Genomic DNA, 27,192 nt, shown 5'->3' with positions numbered 1-27,192 from the left:
CTGCGCGTCGTCGGCGCGCATAAAAAACGCCGTCTGCTATGGGCCTGAACCAATTTCAAACACCATAATCATACAAACAAAATTCCCTTACAGAAAATCAGCGCAGAAGTGAACCGTCCCGAAACTCCATACACGACGTCAGTGATCCAGTCGCTACTCACGCACGTGTCGGCGGGGCACACGCAGCCCTCGCCGCTGCTGCTGCGGGCGCTGCTCCCGCACACGCACGCGCACGCCACGCAGTTGCTGCAGGTTAGTGGCAAGCTGGAATGGAGCCGAAAGTGGTTCTGGCTTTAGGGAACACTAAGTAACGAGAGCTATCATGCTGCCGGTATGTTTAACGCAACTTTACATCGAACAGAAGGACTAGCACGGGGCCCAATTAAGACGTGACCTAAGTTTCCCATCGCACTAACTCACATCGCGCAGGCGCAGCCGCAAGAGCGAGCGCGACAGATAATTTTTGTCATGTCTTAAATACGTCCCGTGCTAGCTCTTTAGACAAGACAAGCCGGAGACATTTTACATTTGTTTTTACTGTAAGTGCTACCTACCTTCTTTGTTAATATTATACCTTTTATAACCGGTGCACCGGAATCCACGACACAGGCCGAGCCTAGTGTGGAAGCCACCAAAACTCGTAAATTTACTAACTCACACACTTCCAATTTAATTTCATAATATTGTACTTACTCATTTAAATTCATAGGTGTTTAAATAAATATTTTTGTTTTTTTTTTTGAGATATTTGAGTTATGTAGTCGTTAGGTGAGGAAAGCCGAGAACAGAATGTTCTGGCTTTCTTTAGGAGCATTTGAAGTCTACGGGCTTATGATTATGATGTCTGAAGCTGCGTACACACCGGGCCAACGAAGGCCAACGAACGGGTTTCGTTGGCCTTCGTTGCTGCAATCTGCCCTGTATTATGTATGATAAATATTCATCGTTGGAATAACCGTTGGCGTTCGTTGGGCGTTCGTTGGCCCGGTGTGTACGCAGCTTTACGCAACTTATTTTGCCTCTTCCGCGATAAACATCGTGTACGGATTGGCTTATTGACTTACTGATTAAATCGTTTATGCTATTGGCCTATAGGTTATCTCATCTATACTTACCTCTAACCACTCATCCAACCCCACAGATCTCCGAAACCCTGCTCAAACAATACAAGTGTGCAATCGGCCCTCTAGTCAACATCCTGCGTCAGATGCGGCAGCAGGCGGCGGAGGCGGCGGGGGCTGCGGGGGCGGGCGCGGGGGGGAAGGGGGGCGAGGAGGACGACGTGGTGGTGTCGAAGGACGCGGATACGGAGACCATAGTGCGACGTGAGTTGACCTTAATACCGATAACTTTCACCCTTGAATACTTATGTTTTTGTTTAAAGGTATTAATGCGAAAATCTTAGCGAATTAAATAGTTTGTTGCTGCAGTCAGAGAGTGACACCGAATGACAGCTCTAATCTAAACATGTTACATCAAATTGCTGGACTTGTCCAGTGCAACCGACTTCGTAAAACAGACACAACTTTGTCACAGCATCCTGAATGTCTTATTGTTGCGATTGTGGTTTTAAAACCGAAAAAACCTTTTGGCGAAAGAAACCGTAAGTAATCTCTAGATTTTTTAGCTGCATCCGCATGCGTTTGAACAGCCGCAATGCGCGTACCTTCACTGTACTTCACACATCACGGATTTTTGCAGAAAAATTTGCTGTTGATGCCGCAATGCGCGCTAACCCTCAATTTCCTTTTTCACAGTGCTGGAGTCGTGCACGCCGAGCACGCTAGAAGCCGTGGGCGAGCGCATCATCCGCACCGTGCCCACGCAGCGAGTAGTGGCCGCCGTGTGCGCCGTGCTGCAGAACAACATGGCCGCCCAGTACGACGTCGAGGTGAGTGTAGCACTTTATAAATGTAAGGGCTGTTTATAATAGGGTGACATGGTCACTTTGTGTACCAAACCCTTAAAGATTAAAAAAAAAATGTAAGGGCTAGCGGAGAGCAAAGAAACAGTAAGGCTAGGGCCGGATTTCCCACTGATAATGATTCTGACTTTGGCCACGTATTGCTGAAGTGCACCACTGACGGAGGGCTGACCAATGATTTGCAAATAACGCCGTACTTAGGGCCCGTCCATAAAACGGCAAATCGGGGGCCCCACAGATCGTCTTGCGTGTGGCAGAAAGTAGTTTTGCCATACCATGTCTTCAAAAACGTTCCCGTTTGTTGAAACCCCTTAACGTTCGTTGCGCTACGGGGTTTGTGTTTCTGTAAACGCGCAATCTTGTATGAAATGAAACTAATACAACAATAATGAATGTTACAGATAAAGGCGGAGCCCGGCTCGGTGGCGCCGCCGGCGCACGTGCTGTCGCGCGGCGGGCGCGGCACGGGGCTGCTGCTGGACTGGCTGGCGCAGCTGCAGGCCGACACGCTGGGCGCGCGCCCCGAGCGACAGGTACTCACTCACTAGTGACATCCCCCCCCCAGTGAGTTTCCATTATAGCCTTTTGAAATAATAAGACTTTTGTTACGCTGATGTACACTCGGAAGCAGACGTATGGGGCAAATCGCGATAAAAGTTTCGCCTAAACCCCAAATCCCACTACGCGACTCTCAAGCGACGCGACTGCGACGCAACCCTTGGTATCAACAATTATATTTGACGAGTCAACGACGACGCGTCGAAGACCCGTTTTTATAGGCGTTCATGGCGTAGTGGGAGAAAGGGCTAAAAGGTATCGCGCTTTCTGTGGAGGTAGTGACAGTTTACCATTATGTGCTTAATGATGATGACCATATCTGTCCCCAGATGCGTCTGATATTCCGCGCGGGCTGCGCGGCGTGGCGGCCGCTGCTGGCCACGCAGCTGGCGCACCGCGCGTCGTGGCGCACGCTGCACGCCTGCCTCACCGCGCTGCTGCAGGACACAGAGTAACTAGTCACATATACAATATGTACACAGCAAGCTAACACACACTCATCTGCCTCTCCTGGATAGTAAAATTCTACACACCTGATAGACCACGCTGTTGCTTTCCTTTTAAAATTGACGGTGGTGCCCTCTCTCCTCCGTCCACACCCACAAATGTAACGGTCGCCATTTTCATTCTCTCTTTTAAATTTGACGGTAGTGCCCTCTCTCCTTCTCCGTCCACACCCACCGTTACATTAACGGCCACAATTTTCATTCTCTTTATCTGCAAGCGTAATCGAACAAAGTAAGCAATTTACAAATCCTCAATCCCTAACCTTCTCTCCCCCACAGCGGTTGGGCGCCGCACCTAGTCCTCCAGTTCGCGTCGACCCTCGCCCGCAGCCCGCGCGTGTGGCAGGGCCGCGACAAGGCCGCCGCCCGCCACCACGCCGCGCCCGAGCTGCTGCAGCTCAACCATCAGCAGGTAACTACTACTAACCAGTTTTATTACAGGTCTACGTGAAGAATAGTGAGACTTTTGGTGAATAGGAGAAGACTTTTGTGAACAATATAAGACATTTGGTGAATAGGAGAAGACTTTTGTGAACAATATAAGACTTTTGTGAATATAAGACATTTGGTGAATAGGAGAAGACTTTGAGAGAAGATAAGTGTTGACTCTTGGACGTTTTCAACGGTAACTGTGTGTATAAGAGGGTTTTAAGGGCCCGCGGTGGCGGGTTACCCGCACGATCGGCAGTGTGAACAATATCTTAAGACATTTGTAAAGAATATAAGACTTTTGTGAACAATATAAGACATTTGGTGAATAGGAGAAGACTTTTGTGAACAGAATAAGACAGTGTGAGAGACAATAGGTGTTGACTGTTGGACGTCTTTATCGATAATTGTGTGTGTATCTGCTTCATCGGATGATAGACAATTAAAAATAAGTGTAAAACTAAATTTAAGACTTTCAAGATTGTAGTGGATCATTAGTAACAATGAAGATCGCAATAGAAGGCTGCGCCCACGGCGAGCTAGAGAAGATCTACAGATGCATTCGACTTCTACAGAAGAGACGCGGCTTCCAGCTGGACCTGCTGATCTGCTGCGGAGACTTCCAGGCGGTCCGCAATACTGACGACCTCAGCGCCATGGCCGTCCCTGATAGATATAAACACATGCGGACGTTCTATAAGTACTACAGCGGAGAGCTACTAGCGCCGGTATTGACTCTCTTCATCGGAGGGAATCATGAAGCGTCCAGCCACATGCAGGAGTTACCTTATGGGGGGTGGGTGGCGCCCCGGATATACTATATGGGGAGGTCAGGGGTAGTACGCTTCGGTAACCTTCGCATCGGAGGCCTGTCCGGGATATACAAGGGCCACGACTACCACCGCGGCTTGCACGAGTGCCCGCCCTACAACCCAGCCTCTATAAGGTCCGTGTTTCACGTGAGATCTCTGGATGTATTCCGCCTGAGTCAAGTCAAGGATAAGGTACATGTGATGCTGTCGCATGATTGGCCCAACGGCATCACTGATTACGGAAACAAGAGTGCTTTGTTAAGAAAGAAGCCGTTCTTTAGACAAGATATCGAGAGCAACCGACTGGGCAGCAACCCAGCAATGGAGCTGTTGAATCAGCTTAAGCCAGACTTCTGGTTCTCGGCACATCTGCACGTGAAGTTCGCAGCGGTCGTGCCTCATGCTGACGGTACCTCGACCAGGTTTCTGGCGTTGGACAAGTGCCTGCCGCGGCGGCTGCACCTGCAAGTACTAAACCTACCTGAGCAGTTTGACGGAGATAAAAGACTGAAGTATGACGTCGAGTGGCTCGCGATCTTGAAGCAAACCAACCATCTGCTGAGCGTCAACAATACCAACTGCTACCTGCCTGGCCCAGGGGGAAACGAAAGGTTCAACTTCACGCCAACAGACGAAGAAAAACAAGAGGTAAGAACCATAATGAGAAATCACACGAACAGTCCAGTTATGGAAATAATACAGGAGATTTTCACCAGAAATGTACCAGTATACAATCGAAGACAGGTCAGAGGCACTCAGAGAGGACCGGTGATCAATCCGCACACAGTGAAACTTTGCGAAGCTTTAAGCATTGTTGATCCAGTGCAAGTAATTATGGCTCGGACGGGAAGGGATATGCTACCACCATGTGATGACAATAGAGCTGGACCTAATGTTGCATTTGATCCAGTAGCAGGACCTTCAACTCCTGTAGTATCTTCTACTCCAAACAGAAGCCTGGGTCTAACTTTGCCAGCTCCCGTGCAATCTTCAGAGCCTGTAACCATCATCATCGATGCTACGCCAGGGTCCAGTGGACTCTGTGAAGAACTTGCAGGACAGAGTAATGCTCCTAGTGATCCTGCCAGCTATGTCGAAAGATCAAAGGATTCTGAGGAAAGTGACAATACTTCTGCGGTGTCTACACCCCTGGTGTCGGGAAGGAGAACCTTCAAGAGACGTAATGAAGCTTTTTATACAACACACGATCAGCATGGTGAACTAGGGGGTTCAATGGACTCCCCATTTAAACAGAATTAAATGTGAAACGATAAGACAAACGTAAAAAAAAACAGTGAGTGACACTTTTCCTCCGAAATGATTTGTTATGTGCGTGCGCGAAACAATTGACGCTTATAATAACGCAATCATCACAAGTTTGAGCGACAGAGACGCTTTTAATTGGGATTCATCAGTGATAGTGACACTTTCTACGGATGGACTTTCTTCAAGTGTATGAACTAATTCCTAAGGACTAATGGTACTAAAAATAATTTGTAGGAAAATGAGCGTAGTCATTCGCGCTCTCTTCCGTGATTCGGCCTCTACGACTGATGTCGGGAGGCCATGGGTGGATGGTGGGTCAGTAAAGAACATAATAACAATTAAATAAAACGAATACATAATAGCTTAGTCTCCTGAGTTAAAGTTTTCCCTGGTATGGGAAGCCTATGTCCAGTAGACGAATGCGGGCTGATGATGATTGAGGGTAGATAAATAGTAGCCTATATTTTTCAGTGGCCATCATTTATATTATAACATTTCATATTAAAATATCATACCATCGTTTAGCTATGAGCTGGATGAGAAAAGGTTAGGACAGAGTTTTGTAGCGCTAGGTACTTGGGAGAGGTCTATGTGACTGTAGGTCCTGATCCTGCTGTGGAAGATTACGTGCTGAAGATGATTCATTATTAATTTAAAGTTTAGCTTTGTATATATAGCTGTTGACAACAGATACAAGCATGGGGGCCTCCCCAGCAGTGGGACACAGACATAAAAAGCTTAGTTTAAACGCTTCTCGTACCCTCACACCCCTCAACAAGCCTGGTTACTTCCCCCACCACTCCTTGCAGCTGTGCGTCCTAGTCCGCTACATCCTAGAAGAGGGCGACGCGGCGTTTGCCGCCGGCGGCTACGAGGCGACCTGCCGCAGCGTGTCGGCGCGACTGCCGCTGCTGCTGCAGTGCTGCCGGGGAGATAGTGCCTTGTTGTGTGCGGCCGCCACCGCGCCCACCACGCCTGCTGGTGTGGCGTTGCTGCTGCTGTTGTATATGAAGGTAAGGGTGGTATTTTATTAGTTTATTTGCGTCTTTGTAATAAATTACACTGAGTTCTTACCACATTAGTGCGTTGGTTGGTCACTTGGCTCAGTAACAGTTTGCTTTTTTAGTAGAAGATCTGCGTATCTATCGGTGAAAACCATCGACCATACTTAAATAATCAACATCACCATATTCAGTGCCAATTTCTCTATAGTCGGTTAGAGCATAACCAGGTATTAGTGGTTGACTTTGGACATATCTGTCAAGAATTTTATATGGAGATGACGTAAAATTGATGAACCAATCCCTGGTCGTTTGGATAACCGACTATGGAGAAATTGGCACTTATAATAACAATAACAAAGCATTTGGTACAGCAGTCTATGGATCTAATAAACTAAAAGTTTGGTTGTTTTCAATAATATTTGTCCTAAAGTTTTCCCTAACCCCTCCGTCCCCCAGGTGCCGAAGATCCTGCAGCTGGTCTCCTCCTGCCACGAGCGGCCGACGCGCGTGTCTCTGTCCCCCCCCGCGGAGCTGCAGCGCGCCGCCGCCGCCTTCCCCTGCGCCACCGACGCCGTGTCGCACTGCCTGCTGTGCGCGCAGACGCCGCCCGACAACGCGCCTAAAGACCACACGCATAAGTACGTTAATTGATTGACACTAGTATCTGCGCCACCGACGCCGTGTCGCACTGCCTGCTGTGCGCGCAGACGCCGCCCGACAACGCGCCTAAAGACCACACGCATAAGTACGTCTATTGAATGGCACTAGTGTCTGCGCCACCGACGCCGTGTCGCACTGCCTGCTGTGCGCGCAGACGCCGCCCGACAACGCGCCTAAAGACCACACGCATAAGTACGTCTATTGAATGGCACTAGTATCTGCGCCACCGACGCCGTGTCGCACTGCCTGCTGTGCGCGCAGACGCCGCCCGACAACGCGCCTAAAGACCACACGCATAAGTACGTCTATTGAATGGCACTAGTATCTGCGCCACCGACGCCGTGTCGCACTGCCTGCTGTGCGCGCAGACGCCGCCCGACAACGCGCCTAAAGACCACACGCATAAGTACGTCTATTGAATGGCACTAGTATCTGCGCCACCGACGCCGTGTCGCACTGCCTGCTGTGCGCGCAGACGCCGCCCGACAACGCGCCTAAAGACCACACGCATAAGTAAGCAAGGGGATAAATGCGAGATTATTTGCGGTCTTATTTAAATTATACCAACATCAGTAGAAGCTAGGCTACGGGTGTTTTTTTTACGGGTTTTATATCACACCAGATTATTGTAAAGCCCGGATTGTGTAGGCAAGCGGACGTGAGGAAATGGCGACAATATCGCGAGCATGTTGAAATCTATACGATATTGGAGCTGATTCAAGAAAGGCACAATTTTTAATTTTAACACTATATCCCATTCTACGGGGAAAGACATCTGACAGAACCCTAATGCATTCGAATAAGGGTAGTTTTTGTTTGTATCAGATGTCTTTTCCCGTGGAATACGATATAAGTATACTCGTAGCATAATTAGCCGAAAAATGCAACATATCGCAAATATATCATTAGGTTATCATTACATCACTCTCCCCCTTACCCGCAGGATGTACCGCCTCGAAGGCGGCGTGCGCGCGCTGTGGGCGCGGCACCCGCGCGCCGCCGCCCGCGCCGTGCCGCTGGTGGCCGCGCTGCTGCGGGGCGCCGCCCCCCGCGCGCCCGCGCTCACGCACCTGCTGGCTGCCCTCGAGATGGTGCCTGATGACGCTCTCTTCTCGGAGGAACACACGTGAGTGCGGCTGGGACTGGGGATTTATTGAAGCATCTTATAGATAATGTTCCTCTATCTAAGTTGTGTTTATTATAATCATTGGCTTCACTATTAACTACCTGTCTAAGTTCATTTGCCTGTTCTTGGCCTCTACTCAAGAATTACCCCTTTAAGCGGGACTACAGGGGGGATATCCTGTAGTCCCGTTGTCCCCGTAACTGTGTCCCCGTTACGGGGACAACGGGACGTCATTATATTTTCGTTCCGTTGTCCCCTTTGCGGGCAATAGTGAACGGGGACAACGGGCCGTCAAAATTTGACGTGTCGTTGTCCCTTTCCCTATCTATTAGAACGAAAAGGACAAAATTAAAATCAAACAAAATGTTACATGAGCGGCTTTAGGTAATGGGCAATGTCCGAAAAAAATCGACAATTCTCATAATTTTTCTGATGATAGGAATAACCCTCCGTATCATCCTAAAAAATCTCAGATTTTTGCAAATAGCAAAAAACATTTCAAGTTTCACAAAACGGGGATTCTACGGACTTTAGGACTTATTCCATCGTCTCAATGAGCAATAAAAAAAAATGTGACAGGTATGAATGTTCAAAAGGGTAGTGTAGTTACGGAATCTCTCATTGGTTGACTGATTTGGAATAAGCCAATGAGAGTTTTGCAAACAACAATCTTATCTGTGCTTTTGTTTCGCGGCAGTATTTCGTCGTGCCGTTAGCGCATCCTTTAAAATTTACACGTTCATCAATTTTGCCAAATTATCACCCAGGTTAGTTATGAATTTGATGTGAAGATACTATATAAAATTCATGAAATAAAAATATACTTGTGTTTTTAGGGTTCCGTAGCCAAAATGGCAAAAACGGAACCCTTATAGTTTCGTCATGTCCGTCTGTCCGTCTGTCACAGCCGATTTACTCGGAAACTATAAGTACTACAGTGATGAAATTTGATGGGAATATGTGTTGTATGAACCGCTACAAAAATATGACACTAAATAGTAAAAAAAAGAATTGGGGGTGGGGCCCCCCATACATGTAACTGAGGGATGAAATTTTTTTTTTCGATGTACATACCCGTGTGGGGTATCAATGGAAAGGTCTTTTAAAATGATATAAAGTTTTCTAAAAAACATTTTTCTTAAAGTGAACGGTTTTTGAGATATCAGCTCTCAAAGTCGTAAAAAGTATGTCCCCCCCCCTCTATTTTTATAACTACGGGGTATAAAATTCTAAAAAAAATAGAGGTGATGCATGCTAATTAACTCTTTCAACGATTTTTGGTTTGATCAAAGTATCTCTTATAGTTTTTGAGATAGGTTGATTTAACTGTAATTTTGATTTGCTGCTACGGAACCCTTTGTGCGCGAGCCCGACTCGCACTTGGCCGGTTTTTTTAAGTTTATTTTGAGAACGGGGACAACGGGTCTGAATTTTTATTTCTTTATTAAGTGCCGCTGTCCCCGTTGAGGAGCTCACGTCCAACGGGGACAACGGGCCTGATTTTATTTATTTTCTGAAAGTACCGTTGTCCCCGCTTAACGGGGACAAGAATTACGGGGACAGCGGGACTACAGGTTGGATCCTGTGTGGGGAAATCTCACACAATAGTCATCGGTTTTTCGGCAGATGTGACCATCTGACTGCCTAAACTTTCGTACCAATTTAAAGACCTGTGTTAGTTTTCTCTTAGTTTTCATTTGTGATGTGGTAAGGTTCGATTGTGTTATAATTACAGTTAACTTAATCATGGTGATATAAGCGCGAAACATAAGTAAGTTTATTGTTTATAAGCATCTTAACCAGAACTTGTTGTCCTGTTTCCAGCAAGGAGCTGAGCGACATCGTGGAGTGCCTGATGTCGTACGCGGCGAGCACGAGCGGCGGCGCGCTGCTGCACCGCGCGGCCGCGCTGCTGCGCCGGCTGGCGGCGCATGGGTCGGGGCCCGCGCTACTGCAGGCGCATAGACACACTGTCGCGTGAGTAAATCGCCGTCTATTTAGGCCTGGTTCAGATGACGAGCGCGTTTACAACTACATACATTTAATTTTTATATCGCGTGACGCGCGTTAGCATTTGAACAGTCTGAATAATATGTATGTAAGTAGTTGTAAACGCGCGTTATCAAAACCGCGCGTTGAGCGCTTGTCATCTAAACGTACTCTTACACAGGGGTTACGATCTTGTTTGCATTAAAGGAATTACAAATTCGTAAATCCTGTGCTCGCTACCCATAGTTTACCGCCTTATTTTGTCATAGCTTTTTTGGCCGTGTACTTAAAATGATGATTAAACTATCACACTATGCATAAAATTTTATTTGTTTGGTGTTGGGGTTTAATTTAAAATGTGTATCTATCCGCAGTTCTATCCCGGCGCTGAGCGGGCTGGTGACGGCGGGCGGCGACGCGGCGCCGTCGTCGGCCGCGCCGCCGCCGCACGCGCTGCTGACGCTGCAGCGCCGCCGCGACACCTACGACGAGCTGCAGGCCGCGCTGCAGGTACTGATCACCCTAGTTTGCCTCAATAGTAGCCCTCAGCGCATTTACTGATACGGTTAGATAGCCATTGAAGCACGTTAGCCCTTTCTCCCTCTACGCGACGCTCAAGCGAACGCAACTGCGACGCAACCTCTGGTCGCATACATTTGACGAGTTGAAGACCTGTTTTTATAGGCGATCATGGGTTGCGTCGCAGTCGCGTCACTTGAAAGTCGCGCAGTGGGAGAAGAGTCTTAATGGCTTTAGAGTACTTAATAGCGACCGAGCACAGTGCGTTCCGAAAGTATATGCCTATAATATGTCGAGATATGTGTTTGTCGTTTCGCCTGTACCTTGATTAAACTATCCCGTTGGACATTCTGGACAAGAATTCACGCAAATTGGTTTCCAGGAGATCGACCAATGGGGCACGCGTCGCGGCGGCGCGTGGGGCGGCGCGGCGGTGGCGCGCAGCATCCTGGCGGCCGCGGCGCCGCTGCTGGCCGCCCCCCACGCCGGCGCGCGCAAGGCCGCCGCCGCGCTGCTGGTCAAGCTGCTGCCCGCTGTCGATGATACTACGCCAGGTTTGTGGAATGCGAATATGTCAGTTATAACACTTATAACACAGGGGAAAATACAAGGCAGGAGGAGGCCTGGGCGGCCAATGATATCATGTCTGCGAAATCTACGCCAGCGGTTTCAACTGATAAGCACTGGAGAAATTTTCCGTGGAGATTGCCAACCTAGGAGACGAAGAAGAATAATATGTTGTTAACGCCATGAGTCAGCCTATTATACGAATTTCGCTGAGATTTTTTTTTAATACTTTCATGAAGCCATTGCCCATAACGCAAGGCAACTTAATCACCAAAATCCCTCCTCTCCACAGCGCTGCACGCCATGCTAGAATGCCTGGAGTCTCCACAAGCCGAACTCGCGCAGACAGTCCTAGACCGGCTGGGCGAGCTGGTGTGCGGCGCGCAGGAGCACGCGGCGCGGCTGCTGGGGCGCGTGTTCGAGCTGGGCGCGCGCGGCCGCCTGGCGCCCGACCAGGCCGTGGCCAAGTGTGTGTCCACCATCAACCTGCTGCGGGGCTGCTAGTCGCGCTCGCCCACTGTCAAGATGCTGCTGAGCCACCACCTCCGGAACCGCATGTTTGCCGACTGAAGTGGAGTGACTGTGACATGAGTCATTAGTAAGTGTGGATTGGCGGTTGGTGGATTGTGTGGTGATAGCGGTCTTGAGACAGGATTGTGTAAAAGTGAGTGTTGACTGTTGAAGTTTAGTAACCTGCGAGTAGTGGGAAATGTAACTCGCTGAAGCTGAATTAATTACTGTTAAGTTGTAACTACTATAAAAAGTATTAAAATTATTAAGGTTTCAAAACTGTATATAAGTTACCTAAGGCAATGTAATAGGTTTAAATATGATAAATAAAATAGTTTTAATACTTATAATTCGTATTATTAAATAACATTAACATTAATCAAACTATTTTAACTAGTACTCAGACAGTAACTTTAACGAGGTATTTAATTAAAAATTAAAAAGTAAATTATTGTAATCAAGAATAAATCAGAAAGAAACATTTTATTCATTCTCCTCCGCTTCTCCAATTTTCCTGAATCGTTTTTGATTTTTCTCATTTCTCTTATTTCTAAAGAATGTGTTTCCTTTACTCTTTATTTCGCTTCTCACTTGAGACAAGGATATCGGGGTCTGGAAATGACAATGGTCACGATATTACTAATCAAGAGTGCGTCTTTATGAGATAAAATAATTTAGCAATTCTCTTGAACAAAGCTGCTCTTGAGCTACGTATAAAAGTGTTTCTTATGTATTTATAATACTTAACGTATTATAAATACATAAGAAACACTTGTGCACTACGACCTCCGATACATAACTTCTAAAGAATCTAAAGTAACTTTCTTAAAGTTAATTATACTTTTGAAACAATAATAGTCAACTAACTTCCATCCAAGTTTACTTATGAAACTACTCATAACTTATCTGTGTTTTACTTCTTTTACAGCTGCGGACAGACCGGCCAAAAAAAAAGCCAACGAACGGGTTTCGTTGACATTCGTTGCTACAATCTGCCCTGTATAATGTATGATAAATATCCATCGTTGGGCGTTCGTTGTCCGGTCTGTACGCAGCTTACGACTTATCTAACTGATTCTAACAAAGCCGACACATCGCACCATCTGCCCTAAGTCCACACCCACGTCACTCACGTCTTGTTCCCCCTCCGTCCCCGGGGCGGGGGGCGGGGGCGCGCGGCGTCGCTTCAGCAGCGGCATGCAGCGCACGCGCTCGCCGCGGCTGATCGCCTCGAAGCGACGGTCCACCTCCACCGGCTGAGGATGTAACACTTTTAGTATCAGAACTACACAACATAGAAAAATCGCTATTTTAAACACACGAACATCGAACTATCTCGATAAGTTTGTAGCATTACAAACGAGCGAATAATTTTAATTTTGACTTATAGAATAATATGATTCGCTAGAAGACTTGCGATAGAAGTATTGTATACTCACGTCGAGCATGTTCTCTCCGTCCATGCTGCTGTCGCTGAATATGTTGAAGATGTCGAGCTTCTCTGTGCGCTCGCGCGGCCGCAAGAACTCCGCGCCGCCCTTCTGTGGACACACGGACGGACATCGGTTGAAATACTATTTCATTAAGTACTTCTGTTGATGTGACTCCCGCTCTCAACGTATTGGTTATGGACAACTGTATAATTGTATATGACAAAAACTTGAGCTGGACTAGTGTTTGTCACAGCGGCAAAAAGATTCACAAGATTTGCCTCGCTCACAGCCCAGGGTGCGCCTAAATAACATAAGTACCTACGTACAGTTGACACGTCTCTCATTTCACTCCTTTCATACATCATTCCTATCAATACCATGATCATACCTTCTGCAGCGGCGTCATGCTGACGGCGTTGTCGTTGTCCTGCTCGGCGGGCAGACGCGCGGGCGGCGGCGCGCGGCCCGTCAGCTCCTTCTGGATGTTGTCGATCGTGTTCTGCATGCCGGAGATCTTCTCTTGCAGTTTCTCCTGGAAATACCGAATGGCGAAGGATGGTACGTAAATGTTGTATTGAACTAATGATGTGAGACGATTTAGAGTAGGTAGGTACGTGATTGCCGCAATAGACAAATAGCGGACGGGCAGCATAGCGCGCACCAAAAGCTGGTTATAACGTTGTGACACAGTCCTCCAAGAGGACCTAAACAGTTACTTCTGCTCATGAGCAGATGACTGGCTAATGCTGCGTGGCGATTGCTTAAATTTGTGGTTACGTTAAATTGGTATTCAATACTGACCTTTTCTCCTCTAATCTCAAGTATTATCGACATCTGCTTCGACAGCTCTTGCTCTTTGTCCTGTAACAGAATTAAACATTTTATCCATGACACTAGCGGTACTCCGTGGGAAATCTGGCATAAAAAATGCCTTCATTTTTATAACATTGATAGGATCAGAATGACTAAAGGGAGGTCCCTCAGTGTAGGTGACTACAATAACCTTATTCATCATCATCATCATCATCATTATCAGCCAATAATCATCCACTGCTGGATATAGGCCTCTCCCAAGGAGCGCCACAACACTCGGTCCTCGGCCTTCCTCATCCAACCACTACCCGCGACCCGCTTAAGGACGTCCCACGCTGCGTTTGCCTTTTCGTAGCCTCCACTCGAGAACTCGTCTACCCCAACTCACCTTATTAACCGCCTCCAACTGCTCTAGCTGGCGGGCCAGCGCGCGCTCCCGCTCCTGCCAGCCCAGCCGCTCCGCGTCCGTGTCTCTGCGGACCTTGTCCAGGTTAGACTCGAGCCGGCTGCGGACCTGAAATAATTCAATTTCATTTGTTTAACTACGAATTCAAACTTTTTACTCCAACCAACATGCAATTATTACGATAAGATTAAATACCTAGTTACATTAGAGTTAAATAATAAGTATAAATATAGTTTACCGATGATTCCACACTAGGCGAATCTGTGTCGTGGCGTTATATATGTATAAGTAATTAAAACAAAGTGCTTTGGAGGGCACATTAAGCTGTAGGACCCGGTTGCTGTTTCGGCAGCAGTCGTTAAACCTAGTCAGATGCCTTCGGGCAGCTTGAAAACATCTGACAGTGGGGTTGACACTTAAATGCGACAACTCTCTCAGCACTTGTTTGTATTGGGGTCCACCAACCCCCACTAGGCCAGCGTGGTGGACTAGGCCTAAAACCCTTTCTTCATTGGACCCTTGCCCCAGTAGTGAGGACAACCACCTAGGTCTACCGGGGCGCCTTCGAAGGTCGTTCGGCATCCATCCAGCTGGGTTGTGATGATGAACTAAAAATCTTTTTTTTTAAGCCACTAACAATTTTTGAGTAACTACCTACACTAAGACACAAAGAACAATCGCAATGGGCTCTGACTCAAGTACCTCCATGCAGATCTTGATGTCGTTCATGAGCTTGTTGATGGTCTCGCCCTTGGACGTGTTCTCCTCTTGCTTAGTCTCGAGCGTCGCCGTCAGCTCCAGGATCTTGTTGTCGTAGGAGACTCTGTGAGGGTGAGGGTTTTTATAGTTAGTTAATTATAACATTACGTAGTTTTACGATACACATATTTTGGCTGGTCTTCCGTCCGCCAAAAAACCTTACCAACTTTCGTACTTATTACTTTAAACCAGCTCTCGAGTGGAAACCACGAACAGTTACGTTTTGTAACGTAACGAGCTTACACAGCAGCTAGCCGTCAACTGGTTAGGTGGAAAATACCAAAAACCACCTATTATGGCGGCGCTTCTCAGAAGCGGTCTTTGTCCAGCCGTTCGTGTGTATGATTTGTATGAATGAAGTATATCTGACACCTTGCGGTTTAAAATTCAGAGATATAAGCCCAAAAAATATATCCCATACAAATCCCACATCTTCTAACCTGATTTCCTCCATCTCCCTCTCCACCTCAGCAATCTTCTCCTCAGCTCGTTGCACGGCGCTCTTCAACTCCTCAATCACGGCAGTCTTGGCCTCCACCTCCTCACTAGCGCTCGCTAGTTGCTGCTCGACCGCTGACTTGTCCAGCTGCAGGGCGTCTAGCTGGGACGTCATGATCTCTATCTGCGTGGCTGCGTTGGTTAACAGCTGGATGAAGAAAATTAAGTATTAGGATATGTGCATGATGAAAGACTGGTGAATTGGACAAGTTTAGGCTGATGGTGCGAAAAATGAAGTAGATTTAACATTGTTCCTCACTTCATACTTCAGTAAATTTTCAATTGTTCGAGTGTTTTGAGTTTTGAGGTTTTCTTGTATTCCTATTTACTACCCCTGATTACTCACTTCACGAGGTGGTCTGGTCATGCCAGATGGTTTATTGATACCATGACTGTCTACTTCTATCACATTACCTGTTTCTGTTCGGCGGCTTCCTTCTCCAGCCCCTCCTTGGTCTCGGCGAGCGCGGCCACGTCGCGGCGCAGCGAGTCGCTCGTCACTGTGAGGTCCTGCAACAACAATGAGTAAGTCATCAGGTGTAGGTACTATAATAGGTCTAAGGCAAACCATTTTGATGATGGAGCTATGATAATAAATATGATAATTCTTAGCCTTTCAACAAACATTAGTTCTAATTAGGATTTGCGAAGAAAGGATCTGTTATTGCGCCCATGGGAGCGCCAAATTTATATAGCGTAGTAGGTAAGTTTTTACACAGCTCAGGGAGGCTCCTTTCAAGCACCGCAGCCCAACTTGTGTTCGTACCACCTAAGTATACCTACAGTAGATCTCTATCCTATAACTATCGTCTACTATAATAACAAAATACCTCTAGTTTCCCCTGCAGCGCGGCCACCTCCCCCGCCGCCCTGCCCGCCTCGTCCTCCGCGGCGGCGGCTCGCTCCTGTAGCTGTGAGTTCTGCGCGACGAGGGAGGCCGAGAACTGCTCCTGGTTGGTGAGCGCTTGCTTCAGCGCCTCGGCGGAGGACGTGGACTCTTTGAGTCTGGAATAAGTTAGTGATGATTGGTGAATGTTGTAATGTGTAGACAGGTTAAGAGGCTGGATGAAGAAGGCCGAGAGTTGTGTCGCTTCTTAGGAGAGGTGGCGTTGCATAGTGGGTGATTACGGACTCATGATGTTGATGATGACGGTAGTCAGATTCCTCCTACTCGTACAATATATAGTGTTACCGTTTTAGTTGGACGGGGCAAACCATAAATATACTACAACCCCTTCAGGACACTTATTTAATTAGTCCTGCCTGACATAAATACCTTCTATCGCAAGACAACAGTCTATGGAATTTTAGGTAGGTACTTATTCTTACTATGAAGATTTCGAACGTTAATGTAACAAGTGCATAGGTTAATTCTTACTCCTGCTCTTTCTTGTCGAGCTTGTCCTGCAGCTCGGCGCAGCGCAGCGTGGCCTCGCGCAGCAGCCGCTGCATGTCGCCCTGCAGCGTCGAGATCGCACCCTCTTTCTGTAGGAGAAAGGAGGATTGTGTTAGTAGGGGAAATGTGACTAGCTAAATAGGTATATTCCAGACAATAGTTAGTAATGAGCATCTACTGTAAACTTATGCAGGGGTTACCGCATCATAGGCATTATGCATTAATAGCTTCGGCGTGGTTATAACGAATACTAACACCATGTAGGTACTTCCTTATATATTTAATTCTCGGTTATTTCTATAACTATGTCTTTCTAGATTGGAACACTTTAACATGACCCTAGTTTTACATTCATGCAGCTTCTATTCTAGATAGGCTTATTACTGTATAGTAGGTATAATAAGTAACCCCCCTGCCTGCAACCCCCACCAAAATTATAATCTGAACCTGAAACTCCAGCAGATAGACCGTTAGAAAATTGTGCAAAGAAATACCATCGAAGCCCTCAACCCCAACTCACAGTCTCCAGCTCCTTCTTCTTCAGTTCCAACTCCCGTGTCGCCTTGCTCACAGCCGACGCCAGCTCGTCGCGCTGCGTCCGCGCATCGCTCTCCAGCTATGACTAGACCATTTAGGCTAGTTTATAATTTCGATTTAGGCTAGATGCTTGTAAGCAGGTTTCATAAAGTTGCTCATGTTCCTTTTTTTTTAATACCCTGCTTACTTTCAGCTCGCTGAACCTCCGGCAGACCTTACCGGTTCAAAACTGAGCAATAAAACGCAGAACCCCAACTCACAGTCTCCAGCTCCTTCTTCATGAGGTCCAGCTCCCGTGTGGCCTTGCCCACAGCGGCCGCCAGCTCGTCGCGCTGCTGCAGCGCCGCGTCGCCGCGCGCGCGCTGGGACCGCGCCTCGCTCTCCAGTTGCGACTGGGTCGTGGTGAAGAGGGTGACTAGTTGCGCTTGGTGTTCCGTGGTTAGCTTTACTGTAGAATTGAGTTTTTAAAAATAAATTACGGGAAAGTTAGACAGTCGGAAAGGCTACAGAAGAATGCATGGAGAATTTAGTAGCTAGGTAGGTAGTTCACTAAAGTAGAAATATTTAGCACATAAAATATACCTGAAATGCAGGCAGCATAAAACATTAAGTATGAGACATTTTGGACAACCACAGTTATTTTCCAAACATTCCTCTCACCCAACTCCGATAAATCAGCTTTATGTCATCATCATGGATAGGGGCTTCTTACGCCACAACACTATCCTGGACCTCCATTACCGCGGGTGGTTATAGAAGTCGAGGACCTGTCTATAGATATAGGTCGGTGGCTGCCTGCCTTCTTTACTTATAGGTGTGTATAGACACTCACACTTATCCTGCAAGTTAGCGACAGTGACCCGGTGCCTCTCATCGCTCTGGGCGTGCTTCAAGTTGACCTCCTTCACGAACTGCCCCGACCGCGTGTAGGCATCGGCCAGCGCCGCCTGGTCCGCCTTGCAGCGGGACACCGTGTCCTTGAGGCGGGAGGAATACTCCTCGAGCACGTCGCAGATCTCACGGGTGCTGGATAACCTGAAGATGTGGAGGATAAAATTGGAGTAGGTTGAGGTGCGTAAGATGACTACAAAATGGCGGCTGTCTCAGTACGTATTGTATACTCAGAGGGACTGGGATAACAAAATAGCATTTAAAATGCGTTTCGCAGTTAAAAGGTGACTGACACATACAACATTACATTACACAACACACGCCAAACTTACAACTGCCTACTTTTGGCCAGGGTACAAAGAACCGGCCACCGGTGTGTAAACGAGTTCTCAAGTGGAGACCACGCACAGCAAGGCAAGCATAGGGTGGGACGCCCTCCAGCCAACTACTGCAAAGATGACCACAGACCGGTAGCCAGAGCTGGTAGTGGCTGGATGAGAAAAACTGTGACTCCATGACACAGCATTATTGCGCTTATTTCGAAACGCCTAATGTCCAGCAATGGAAAATTCCGTGCTGACAATGAACGTATCTAAGTAAGTATAAGCTATACTAAAAGAAAAAGTATGTATGTCGCAGGCAACTGGTTTAATCTCCTGTTTGATTGAACCACTAGCCCGTTCATTGGATGGCGCTGTTCAGTTGTATGACTAGGCTGAACGTTGATTGTACAAGCGTCACAAAACGTCCAACTAGTTAGCTGACTTAAAATCAGTCAGGTGGTGAATAAAACAAATATGAAATATGGCGTCTAACAGCTAACAGCTGACACAAAAAGTACCTATATTGTTAGTTTTTTGCAAATAAATTAGCTTTAAAGTGCGTTATTTGTGTTAAAGTAGTGTGACAACATGGATTTACCTATTATTACGCCGCGGGCGGATAGTTTTAAAGAAAAAAAGTGGCGAAACTGGATAATTATGAACAACAATATGAAGGTACGTTTATTGTTATTGTTTAGTTAATTTGTGAGATAAGAGCGTTGTAACATAGTCTTTTTGTTGACTCTTGTCTGGTGATGTTCACCCTAACCAGACATTACAAAGTTGCTATACTATATCCCATTCAATGACTTCGCTGAATGACGTTCAGTCAAGACGTCGAACGTTACAATCAACGACTTGACGAGTTGTCCTTTAGTCATACAACTGAATAGCGCCATCCAATGAACGGACTAGTGGTTCAATCAAACAGAAGATTAAACCAGTTGCCTGCGACATGTATACTTGTTAATAGTCTCGGGGCGCAGTCGGAGCTCGTCCTGGTACTGGCCGGAGATGCTCTCGTGCTGCATCTGCACGTCCACCATGTTCTGCTGCAGGCGCTCATGGTTGTTCTCCAGCTGGTGCAGCTTCTCCTTCAGGTCCCAGTAGGCGGTGTCTTGCGCTACCTGAGGAGGGTGGTGAAGTATGAGTTAGTTGCCCTGGGCAGTCGGCAACTGATGCTGTTCTGACTGGTGAATTCTTTTATTTCGGTGATCATCCCTAGGCTTATTTTCAATTCAAGGGATTGTTTGAATTATAAACATAAATTATAATAGATTCATTTGCGGAACTGAAAAACCATTTACCTAGTTACCACAAAAGTTTACCTACCTTCAACTTGATTATTTTTGCAGTTTCACGAGAAACTTTTTCTCGAAGTTTTTCAGCATCCGCATTAATACGTTTTCGGTTCGCAACTTTGCTAATATCTCCAATATCCATGTTGCAAAGTATTTCACTAATATTACGAAATTTATGGAAAAGAAAATTATTTAACTCGTCTTTTGTTTTTAGGCGCGCACCGGAAATGGTAAATGTTTTTTTAAGACCACAGACAAGATCCAAAACATTCTTATAGATTTTATTTCTTCCCATAGAATAAGGACGGTTGTCGATTATTGATTACCTACTGTACTGGCACTAGCGCTGGCCATTTTACGTCTCAGTGTCTGTGAACCTTTATATATTTATTTCTGGCAACACTGATTATCGAGTTGTTTTCTTTTAGAAAAAAAAAACATTTTCAGTGGAATTTTGACGTCGTTTGATTGTTGGTTCTTTCTTGATCTTTTTTCAACAACGTTTTTCTCAATGTAGTGCTTAGTAGTTTTCTAAAATGTCTCTAAAATAAGTAGTTTCTTAGGATAAACCAATTAATTCGTAAATGACGCCCACGAAGACCACAAAAACTGAAGTAGAAATGGTGATAAGAAATAGAAAAACTGTTATGAAAGACGGGATAATGACAATGTCGGGCATCGGCGAGCCCTCAGTGTTCCACGCGTTAGTGGTGATATTCCTGGAGTTCTTCGCGTGGGGGCTGCTCACCATGCCCATCATCTCGGTGCTGAACGCCACGTTCCCGGACCACACGTTCCTCATGAACGGGCTGATCATGGGCATCAAGGGCATCCTGTCGTTCCTGTCGGCGCCGCTGATCGGCGCGCTGTCCGACGTGTGGGGGCGCAAGTTCTTCCTGCTGGTGACGGTGTTCTTCACGTGCGCGCCCATCCCGCTCATGACCATCAACACCTGGTGGTTCTTCGCCATGATCAGCATCAGCGGCGTCTTCGCGGTCACGTTCTCCATCGTGTTCGCGTACGTGGCCGATGTGACGACGGAGGCGGAGCGCTCGCGCGCCTACGGGCTGGTGTCGGCCACCTTCGCCGCCAGCATGGTGATCTCGCCCGCGCTGGGCGCCTACCTCATGGACCGCTACGGCGAGGCGCTGGTGGTGGCGGGCGCCACCGCCGTGGCCGTGCTGGACGTGTTCTTCATCATGGTGGCCGTGCCCGAGAGCCTGCCGGAGAAGGTGCGGCCGGCCGGCTGGGGGCCCGCCATCAGCTGGGAGCAGGCGGACCCGTTCGCCGCGCTGCGCAAGGTGGGCGCGGACCGCACGGTGCTCATGCTGTGCGTGGCCGTGTTCCTGTCCTACCTGCCCGAGGCGGGGCAGTACTCATGCATCTTTGTGTACCTGAAGCTCGTGATGGGGTTCGGCACAGTGCAAGTGGCCATCTTCATCGCCATCGTGGGCGTGCTGAGCATCGGCGTGCAGGTGGTGCTGGGCTTCCTCATGCGCTCGCTGGGCGCCAAGCACACCATCATGGTGGGGCTGCTGTTCGAGATGCTGCAGCTCATGTGGTACGGGTTCGGCAGCCGCACGTGGATGATGTGGGCGGCGGGCGTGCTGGCGGCGCTGGGCTCCATCACGTACCCGGCCATCAGCGCCTACGTGTCGGTGAACAGCCGCGCGGACCGGCAGGGCGCCGTGCAGGGCATGGTGACGGGCGTGCGCGGCCTGTGCAACGGGCTCGGGCCCGCCATGTTCGGCGTGATCTTCTACCTGTTCCATGTGGACCTGAACGAGGAGCACGTGCAGGCGGGCGCGCACGCGCAGGCGCAGTACTCGCGGCTCGTGCCCGGCCCGCCCTTCGTGCTGGGCGCGCTGCTGGTGATCTGCGCGCTGCTGGTGGCCGCCTTCCTGCCCGAGGAAAGCGCGCCGCTGGGCCGCCGCGCCTCGCCCGCCGACCTGCACTTCGAGGTGGAGCGCGGGCGCCGCGTGGCCGGCCCGCTGTCGCCGCTCATGGCGCCCGAGTCGGCCGCGCTCTAGCCGCCTGCCCCCGCCCCGGCCGCCCCCGCCGCCGCCGCCGCCGCCCCGCGCCCGCCGCGCGCGCACAGCGTGTGACTCCGGGACAGGTACAACTAACAGTGAATGAACTGAGTGATCTCAATCAGCTGCTTTTCATGGGCCACATTCCTCACATGTTTGCCTTGATCAGATATTTCTTTTAAAATAAGCTTTATACCTGTTTTTATAATTGACTACTGAGGGTGCAATCCACGGAGCCGAGCCATCATCTGAGCTCCATGTTCAAACCCTCACTTCATGTTTAAGTAAGCGATACGCTGAAACTGTATGATATGTACAAATTGTAATATAATAATTGAATGAATTTTAAAGCAATTGATGTTGCTTGAGTCCCACGCTTAGAGTCATGGAGACGAGAGTGAGCTGATCACCGCATCACACTGAAGTGAGCCGATCATCCTGCATCTTGCATGAATTGGGCTTTCTGCACAACTATCATGTGATCCTCGATGAGACCATCACTACTTAGTCACCCTTAATGGTTTCATGGCATTTATTCATCAAAGATAATCATAATAATATAGTTTTAAATTATTGTATTTATATTTCTTGTTAAGGCTTGTTCCACAGTGCCCAAAATCTAGTTACATCAAAAAAGCTACTTCTAGCAAATATATAATTGTAAGTGTTAAATCAAATAAGAACCCTTGTTATTGTGAAACAAGCCCTAGGTCAACGAACTCTAGGTTAACTGGACAGTATTCCAACCAAAAAGGAAATTGAGAAAATTAGACAATTTACTAAATAATGCAGGTCTGTGATGGATAGTTTCCCAAAATGAGATTTTTGATATCTGTGCCAGTGTGCACTGACGAGTGATGTGCGCTAGCACAGAAAGAATTTTAGCACTCTACTCATCCAAAAAAAGCTCTAAAACTTTGAGAAGTATCCATCTACAGTCTACACACTTATAGAAGGTATTTCTAGAAGCCATAACTGTGTCAATTTCCATAATTGTGTTTAATTAACAATTAATAGTTTATTATTAAAGGTTTTTTGGATGAGTAGCAATGTTTTGAATCATAAGTTCAAGCTACAAAGATCTCAGGTGCGGTAAATAATATAAATTGTGTTGTTACATTTAGGTTATTTAATAAATTAATTAATATCTGCCCAAACTGTCTACAGTCGTTTGCAATAGAAACCAACAATCATGTAAACAAATATGGCGGACTGACATTGACAGCGTATTGTTTATGCCCATAGTGATGTCATAGTGTTCTAATTAGATTAAATATGGATTAAATATATAAGCCATAGACTATAAAATAAAACTGATTATATATAAAAAAAAGTGTTTATTAAAACAAATTTAAATCTTCGTCTTCGTCATCATCACTATCAGAAGTGTCGCCGGTGACCGTAATTATAAATGGAACCACTATGTCATCGCTTGCCATGTCTAAAATGCCGTCGAGCTTTTTCATTTCTTCCTCTTCCTTTTTTCGTTTTGATTAATTATATTAAGCTCTTGATTTTTTTTTAAATTGTATTCAAATAATATTAAATTAAAATAATTTATTAAATTAAAAATAAAAGATAACTTCAGATTACGAACAACACTAACTTTTCAATGACTTATAGAGTTCGATGAGTAAAAAACTAAGATGACAGCTTGTCAAATACTTCGAAATTTTTACGTTGCAAATGTTTTAACAAATTTAACTTATAAATACAAGTTAAATCGTGTTGAAGATAATGTGAAAACAATGGTGTGTTCGTTGAAATCAGACTATGTTCATAAATTGATCGAAAATGTATGTGATTACGGAGTAATCGTGACAATTTGGTTTGTTTACATGATTGCTGGTTTCCATTGCAAACCACTATAAATATAAAATAGATTTAAAAGTTAGAAATACGAAAGTCAGGCGACATGAAGCTGTGAACTATATTTTTAACAAAAATAAAAGCCGTCTGCAAATACTATGTGGCAGAAACATACCAGTTCTTTTAATTTATTCCAAAAATATTTATATCTTCATAGTTACCTCATCTCATTAATTATTATAACATGAAACTGGTACCAATGTCATGACTGCCGCCATTCCGGCCGCTCGGCATTCTACAAGTCTGACTTCACATTTCAAGATCAGTCGGTTACATCAGCATAAACCATGCATAAACACAACATTGAGAAAACTAAGTTAGAACATTTTAGGTACCTTTTATTTAAAGTGATAAAGTGGTAATATGATAAAGTAGGTGTGTTATCATCACCTGCAACTGGCTCACTCGAATGGAATCTTTGTATACTTTTCCCTGAGGCCTAAACTCCCTTCCTAAGCTTGGACCATTTGCCACCACGCTGGTCCACAGCGGGTTGGTGGGTTAACCCATCTAGACATAGGTAGGTTTCACTATGTTTTCCTTCACTGTAATACGTGGACTTGGTATATTAAATAAAATAATAATACATACAAACGAAGGTAAAATCCTTAATTTTAAAGAATTCATGATTTGAACCCAAGTCCTCTCAAATGAGACGACGAGTCCTCTCAAATGAGACGACGAGTCCTTATCCGCTAGGTCATCACCACCATGGCTCATATCAGGTATATTATATGTAGTGAAATTATGCTGTTGTTTATATTCAGCTGTCGTTCAGTTCAGCCACCCTACAACCAACATGTATTAATTAACTATGACACATTTAAATGTATCGCACTTACCTACGCGTAGTGTGGTGTCCTATTTAGATAATTAATGTATAGCCCACGCCTCTGTGTGTTAAACCATAGTTATAGGTAGGTACTTGTTGAACATTGTTAACAGGGAACCTGCGAAAGTAAGATTTGCCGATGTATCAATAATAAATTAGGATACCATCTCTAGATATAACTAGGTACCTACTGCATGGAAGCTATGGGGAATTCTTTCATAGACTGACAGTTGGTTAGTTTGACAAAGCACAAAAGTGTTCATCAGGAACTATCAAGTTGTTTGGGACCGACTGTGACTTGTACCGTTCTTAATTTGTGCGTTACGCTTGATGGTAACTTCCTGAGCCTAGCGAATTGCGATACCCTCTAGTCTAGTGTACTGCTCACCGAAGGCAGGAGGCTTTTAGTTCCATGCAATACAAATATTTTACCTAAATACCTACCTAGGTTATTCAGTATTGCGTCTTTTTATCGCCAAGTCGAGTTTAGTCGAGTCACATTTATCAGCTATCCTCCTATCAGCTGGACGCTCGGTGACTAAAGTACGGGATGGAGTACTGTGATTGGCCGGATTGTCTACGAGTAGGACTTAGCGCAACGGGGTCTAAGGCCTAGTTTCTCATTAGTACCTATATCAGTTCATGACACAGCGCAACGTAGCATAGGTACTTAACGTAGTTAAGTCAAGTTTAACTTGATGTTCTCATAATCTTTAGGAAGGGAACTCAATAATAATAGTAATAAATATAAGTAACTTATTTTATATTTCGAGCCAGTTCTGTGTCTGAAAGTCATGGTTTCATGAAAACCTTGCTCACGCGATTAATTTATGACGCTTATATCTTCACACTATTTACATAAAATAAAACGTACATACATATGCCTACATAGTGTAAACATTGGAACACAAATAGCACTGAAAGAAGTTTAATCAACCGTACAGAGGCATACCTACTAATACTGGTGTGTAGGATTAATTGCTGAAAATAATATTTTTATAACTGTATTGATTGAGCCATGCGGGCCATGAGTTACCATTGACTATGATATTTTACTAGCGTTGTTTACTAAGTGCTCTGAATGGCAATTATAATAGAAGCGAAGCAGCCCACTCGCTAGGGTTGACGTCACTATTCCAATATGCCAGAGCAATATGAATGAAGGCATCTCTTATGGCATTTTACTTACCAAGTATATTTTGTTTTAATATGTTACTGGATTTTTTGCATATTCGCTAATTCTAAGACATGAATGAATTTTTTGAATCATGGCAAGATGTTGTGGATAGACCAGGCTATGGATGACCAGGTGAGGTTAAAGTTGGCGTCATTGCAAACTCAAGTTATCCTTTTTGACGTTTGTGAACGGCACATAAACTCTTATCATAATAACATGTATACTTACTAAATAAATACCTTCTACATAGGTAGGTATCGAGGAAAATGCTACCGGTCTTGTTCGAAGAAGATATATCAACACAGCACAATCAAGCAAGATTAACTTAACCTCGCCATCATAAAGTTAAAACCAGTTCAAAGATACATAAACTCAATGTCAATGTCGTCGCTTGCTATTGCTATAGCCAGCCACTGTGACATTCAATACGTTAGATTTAACGTGCTCAGTGAGTAGAAGGTAGCTTTTTAACCCCAGTCTCTGCTGATAATGATGCTATTATACAAATTTAACGTGTGTGTCTATCAACCGATGGACTCGTTCGTAGCAATGAAACGGATTAACCAATAATTATGTTCTTTTATGCCCAGTTTCCCACTTGAGAATGGCGTTACGTACAGTCTAAAAATGTTGCGTTCTGATGGTTAAGCAAGACTAAAGTTCATGCTTAACTGATAGGTATAACTGCTCTTCAAATTCTCTTGGGCCATTGTCTGTAATTTGTCGTCATTTTTAATCTTTACCGTGAACATAACTTTATAAATATATTTTGGTAATTATAACGTTACTAAGTTGGTAAGTTAAAACGAAGACAGACAGTTTATCTATCGTTCGGTGACTTATTAGAGCAACTCAGGGGAGGCCAGGCAAGGTCAGTGGTTCTGTAAATAAACACACCTACAAGCGTTTTTAGTATAAATTGTTAGCAGCAAGAAATTTTAAATACGACATGTGCGATCGCTAATGACGACCTATTTCGGTAAGTGGTGGCTGGTAGAGGAAGAGAGACAAAGTGTTGTGGCGCCATCTATGATGAAATGATGTTTTGTGTGAATTC

At 45.9% G+C, this 27,192-nt stretch overlaps 4 protein-coding genes across 5 annotated transcripts in view; 3 read left to right on the top strand and 1 right to left on the bottom strand.

Annotated features, from left to right (window-relative positions):
* Positions 1–12,215, top strand: part of LOC105381956 (integrator complex subunit 1) — a 38,974-nt gene extending 26,759 nt beyond the window's left edge. For both annotated transcript variants that reach the window (XM_048630321.1, XM_048630320.1), the window contains 13 exons: positions 94–252; positions 1,142–1,325; positions 1,758–1,891; positions 2,326–2,457; positions 2,812–2,933; positions 3,268–3,400; positions 6,305–6,508; positions 6,956–7,137; positions 8,103–8,285; positions 10,110–10,262; positions 10,649–10,784; positions 11,176–11,347; positions 11,653–12,215. In XM_048630321.1, the coding sequence (XP_048486278.1) occupies positions 94–252; positions 1,142–1,325; positions 1,758–1,891; positions 2,326–2,457; positions 2,812–2,933; positions 3,268–3,400; positions 6,305–6,508; positions 6,956–7,137; positions 8,103–8,285; positions 10,110–10,262; positions 10,649–10,784; positions 11,176–11,347; positions 11,653–11,864 (2,106 nt within the window). In that variant the 3' untranslated portion in view covers positions 11,865–12,215. The remainder of the gene's footprint in view (positions 1–93; positions 253–1,141; positions 1,326–1,757; positions 1,892–2,325; positions 2,458–2,811; positions 2,934–3,267; positions 3,401–6,304; positions 6,509–6,955; positions 7,138–8,102; positions 8,286–10,109; positions 10,263–10,648; positions 10,785–11,175; positions 11,348–11,652) is intronic.
* Positions 3,854–5,489, top strand: LOC105385533 (lariat debranching enzyme). The gene has a single exon (XM_048630217.1). The coding sequence runs from the start codon at positions 3,921–3,923 to the stop codon at positions 5,487–5,489; it is 1,569 nt and encodes a 522-aa protein (XP_048486174.1). The 5' UTR covers positions 3,854–3,920.
* A 74-nt stretch (positions 12,216–12,289) lies between the features above and the next one.
* LOC105381961 (myosin-3-like) lies at positions 12,290–20,380 on the bottom strand. The gene is made up of 15 exons (XM_048630368.1): positions 20,259–20,380; positions 19,890–20,053; positions 18,545–18,747; positions 17,973–18,160; positions 17,158–17,264; positions 16,610–16,784; positions 16,194–16,289; positions 15,722–15,927; positions 15,225–15,345; positions 14,505–14,630; positions 14,105–14,164; positions 13,692–13,835; positions 13,310–13,411; positions 13,004–13,126; positions 12,290–12,482 (listed from the first exon to the last, which is right to left on the bottom strand). Exons 1-15 carry the CDS (start codon positions 20,367–20,369, stop codon positions 12,354–12,356), a joined length of 2,055 nt encoding a protein of 684 aa, XP_048486325.1. The 5' UTR covers positions 20,370–20,380; the 3' UTR covers positions 12,290–12,353.
* A 275-nt stretch (positions 20,381–20,655) lies between these two features.
* LOC105381926 (hippocampus abundant transcript 1 protein) lies at positions 20,656–23,301 on the top strand. The gene has a single exon (XM_011551738.3). It carries the CDS (start codon positions 20,812–20,814, stop codon positions 22,255–22,257), a length of 1,446 nt encoding a protein of 481 aa, XP_011550040.2. The 5' UTR covers positions 20,656–20,811; the 3' UTR covers positions 22,258–23,301.
* The last annotated feature ends 3,891 nt before the right edge of the window (positions 23,302–27,192 follow it).

This window comes from Plutella xylostella, chromosome 25 (genome assembly GCF_932276165.1).
Source record: "Plutella xylostella chromosome 25, ilPluXylo3.1, whole genome shotgun sequence".
Taxonomy (NCBI): domain Eukaryota; kingdom Metazoa; phylum Arthropoda; class Insecta; order Lepidoptera; family Plutellidae; genus Plutella; species Plutella xylostella.
This window is presented reverse-complemented; position numbering and strand designations above follow the sequence as displayed.